The following is a 3,880-nucleotide window of genomic DNA, read 5'->3' on the forward strand; positions in this document are numbered from 1 at the left end:
CTATGTAGTGATACATTGGTCCTGGAATTGAGGATGTTACTTGTCCTTGTTGCTCTAACCATGGGGAGGTCGGACAATTGGGAGGGGAGTGGAGTGTGGAAGGTTAATGTTGATGCGGAGGTAGTGGAAGGAGTAAGGACGTGTTGGGGGCTGGTGTGTCAAATGAGGTGGGGACGGTTTTGTGGGGTGTCACGGAGCAGGTGAAAGAAGTGATGCCACCGATGATGGGTAAGGTAGTGCCAGTACTAAAGGGTCTTCAAGAAGCGAGGATGAAGGAGATTAAGCGGGTCGTGGTTGAGAATGATTGTCTGCGCGGTAGTAGAAGATATCAAGAAGCGGAAGCAAAGTCGATGTGATATTTATTTAATTTACGATGAAATTTATGCTCTTAGTTTGTCTTTTGAGTCTGTATCGTTCACTTATATTCGTAGGAATTTTAAACGAGTCGCTCATGGTTTAGCTCATGTTAGGTCGTGGGAAGTTGGTAGACATGATTGGCCTAAAGGCTTTCTGGAAAACATTGTTTGCCTTGTTAATTCCGATTTAATGAGATCAATGTAAACCCCTTTTGGGGTGTTACCTTCAAAAAAAAGAAAAACAATAATGTCACCCTACTCGGTCCCTCCAACATCTTCCATAGATCTCAAATCAAACCTACTATCTCCACCCATATCCAACTAACGTCAACTACGAGTCTCCCAACATGGTAAAATCCTCAAGGAACAAGGTTTTAGTTGTAACAAAACTTCACCATCTCACACCTCCTCACTCTAACACCATAAGTGAGACCATATTCTCGAACTTAACAATTGGTGTCAACCGTACCATTATCCTATTATCTCTAGTGCTCGGCACACCTCAAAATTCCTAAAACCATAGGATCAACAAAGACTTCTCTAAACTAGGTCATTATCACTAAAATACTCTCAAAAGCCAACTAATACTCCCGCGATAAGTATCATTCACATGGTAACATCCACATTATCAATTCCTCATATCCAAAGTGATTACGAAAGGCAACAATAAACTTGACTTACTGACTCAACTTTACATCGTCAATTCCATAATTCAATCACATCCACTTTATGTCAAGCAACTAAGTATTAGAATCTCCATGGCACCTTTCACCGCACTATCCAAGCCTACCTATCAACACAATCTCTCAAAACAATGGTTAGGAGTCAAACCCAAACAATCTCCTCAAACCAAATTATCCAACCAAAGTTTACATTCCCAAAATAAGGAACTATCCATAAGGCGTAATGGGAGGAAAAGCAAGAACTAAATGATAAGTCGGGAGGATACAAGAGTAGCTTCCAAGGTAAAACAAAAGAGAGTTTAGAAGATAAATAAGCATCAAGGAGTAAACAATAAGTCAAGGTACACAAAGAATGGGAGATATCTTCGAGGGAGTAGAAGCATTCTTCAAAGGTTGAGTAAATCTTCCATCTTCAGCAATAGGGACAAAGTCTTGGTCGCCAAATGGGTAAGCTCATGGTTATCGATCCAAGTATAAATAAATAAAGGCACTTAACACAATTAACAAACAAGCTAGAACTTATCAAAGCGCAAACAAAACACAGACTACCACCTTAGGTCCTTAAGTCTACCCATCTCTCATTCATTATTTAAGGTCAAGTTTAAATAAAGTTTGGGTACACAATAGGATAAAAATTAGGAGCTAATATGGAAGCATTACTACATGGCTGTCTTAAGAAGAGATGCCTTCAACTTCATTTACTATAGAGTAAATTAATAATTACTCCCTTTTATATACCACTTTTCTAAAATAACTCCCTTATGAAAACTTTTTAATAATTTACTCCTATAAAATATTCTCAGGTCAAAAATTGCACCCATTTGGACAATTCGGTGACATATTCCGTCAATTTTTGAATTTTCTGATTTAAAACCTAATTTTATGACGAAAATACCCTTCTATGTTCATCTTCGTCATTTAACATTCACATTCCTTAACTCCCTTACTTCTTCCAATCCTCCATAACCATCCACCACCAATATGCTACCACTACCACTATCACACCAACACCCATCGCCGGCGGTGGGCGACTCCAAGCTCTTCGTCATTTTCAATTTCAATTGACTAAATTTCCACTTAATCCCAAACTCTATTAATCTCCATTATTAACCCACAATTAACCACTTGATCCACCATTCAACCCACGAAGCCGTCATTCCACTGCCGAAACCGAACCTTGATTGCCATGCCGCTTCAATGAGATGGAACCACCACCTACTCCTCCGTTCACATCTACCAGCTAGGCAGCCACTCGACTCCGACATGAGCAGCTCCTTCACCTTCAATTCAACACCCCCGTCACATAAGTACCGTAACGGTGTCAAACTCGAGCACAAAGCAGCCCAGATTCGTGCTCACCACGAGCCATCCCCATCCAATCAAGCTTCATCCAGCGTATCAGAGGCTGGCACAAATCGACTTCAGCCGGTGGAAATGAACCACGACCGGTGTATTGTGTCATTTGTGTGTATGCGTTTTTGAGGCAAGAAGAGAGGCGTAGGAAATGGTGCTTGAAAATTAGGATAATAATAAGTTTAAAGTATGGTGATGGATTTTGATTGACATGGAATTTCACAGAACATTAGTGAAAGAACAATCTACTTTTTTTTTTTTGACAACAAGATAGAGTAACCTACAACAATGCTCGTTGAGCAAGATTATGAGCTACTCTATTAACTCCCCTAGAACAAAAGCTAAGAGAAAAACAATGAAAATTAGACATAAAAGACTTGATTTCATGGATAAGAGAACAATCTACTTTTGTTATTTGGATGTTAACATTAATGTAACAATGTTTTGCTTTTTATAAATTTTTCTGTATTGGCTTGAAAAGTGCTTATCCTTCATCACAATTAAAAGTCCAGAACACCTTTTACAAATGGGGGAAGAAGACAGGGGTAAAACGGTCTTAAAAAAAGATTTTTCACCTTAAAGTGCAAATGGGTGCAATTTTTGACCCGAGAACATTTTATGGGAGTAAATTATTAAAAAATTTTCATAAGGGAGTTATTTTAGAAAAGTGGTATATAAAAGGGAGTAATTATTAATTTACTCTTTACTATATGACCAGTTCCGCAGGAAGGGCAGTAACATTAGTTAGGGTAAAGCAGTTTGGAATCGAGCAATATTACCAAAGCATAGTGTCTTTCTAGTGTTAGCAATGCAGCAGAAACTGGCTACTATTGATCAGCTGCATATTAGGGAAATCCCACTGGTGAATAGGTGCATACTGTGCAAAGCAACTAATGAGATGCATAAGCATTTGTTTTTCAGATGCAGTTTCTCTGGTGTTGTATGGCAACGGATATTAAACTGGATGAGAAATCATCACAGAACTTCTAAGCTGGGTAAGGAAGTTCATTGGATTGCAGGTAGAAGGGTTCGTAAGCATTGGAAAGCTAAGTGGTTTTCTATTTGTTTGGGAGCAACTGTTTACAGTATATGGGAGGAGAGGAACATTAGAATTTTTCATGGTTTGGAGCATGATGTGGATTATATTGTTAAACGTATCCAATATGTTGTTAGCGTAAGATTATTGTATGTTGCTCATCCTTCAAATGAGGGTGAGATTATAGCTTCTTTAAATGCTTAAGATAGGCATTTATAGTGGTTCACCTTTGTAAGATTTGCCTTTTTAATCCTTATATGGAAGAATATATGGCTTGATATTCTTGCAAAAAAAAAAAAGTTTGGGTACACGTGTGTGCGTCGGGAGCGTTATAGCTATTATACCAACTGTGAAGCCCCACAATTATACAATAAAGTAAATGTAAACACTTCGGCGGAAAAAGAGAGATTTTAAAAATTTTGATATTAAGAATCGCGGAGTCACTAAATCAT

General features: G+C 38.3%; 1 protein-coding gene across 1 annotated transcript; it reads left to right on the forward strand.

The window, feature by feature from the left end:
* Positions 1–3,200: 3,200 nt before the first annotated feature.
* Positions 3,201–3,632, forward strand: LOC141655261 (uncharacterized). The gene has a single exon (XM_074462348.1). The coding sequence runs from the start codon at positions 3,201–3,203 to the stop codon at positions 3,630–3,632; it is 432 nt and encodes a 143-aa protein (XP_074318449.1).
* The last annotated feature ends 248 nt before the right edge of the window (positions 3,633–3,880 follow it).

Source organism: Silene latifolia, chromosome 5, assembly GCF_048544455.1.
Source record: "Silene latifolia isolate original U9 population chromosome 5, ASM4854445v1, whole genome shotgun sequence".
Classification (NCBI taxonomy): Eukaryota; Viridiplantae; Streptophyta; class Magnoliopsida; order Caryophyllales; family Caryophyllaceae; genus Silene; species Silene latifolia.

What these genes read in the sequence shown, in the direction of transcription:
- LOC141655261 (XM_074462348.1), top strand. Translation starts at nt 3,201, where the DNA reads ATGCAGCAGAAACTGGCTACTATTGATCAGCTGCATATTAGGGAAATC.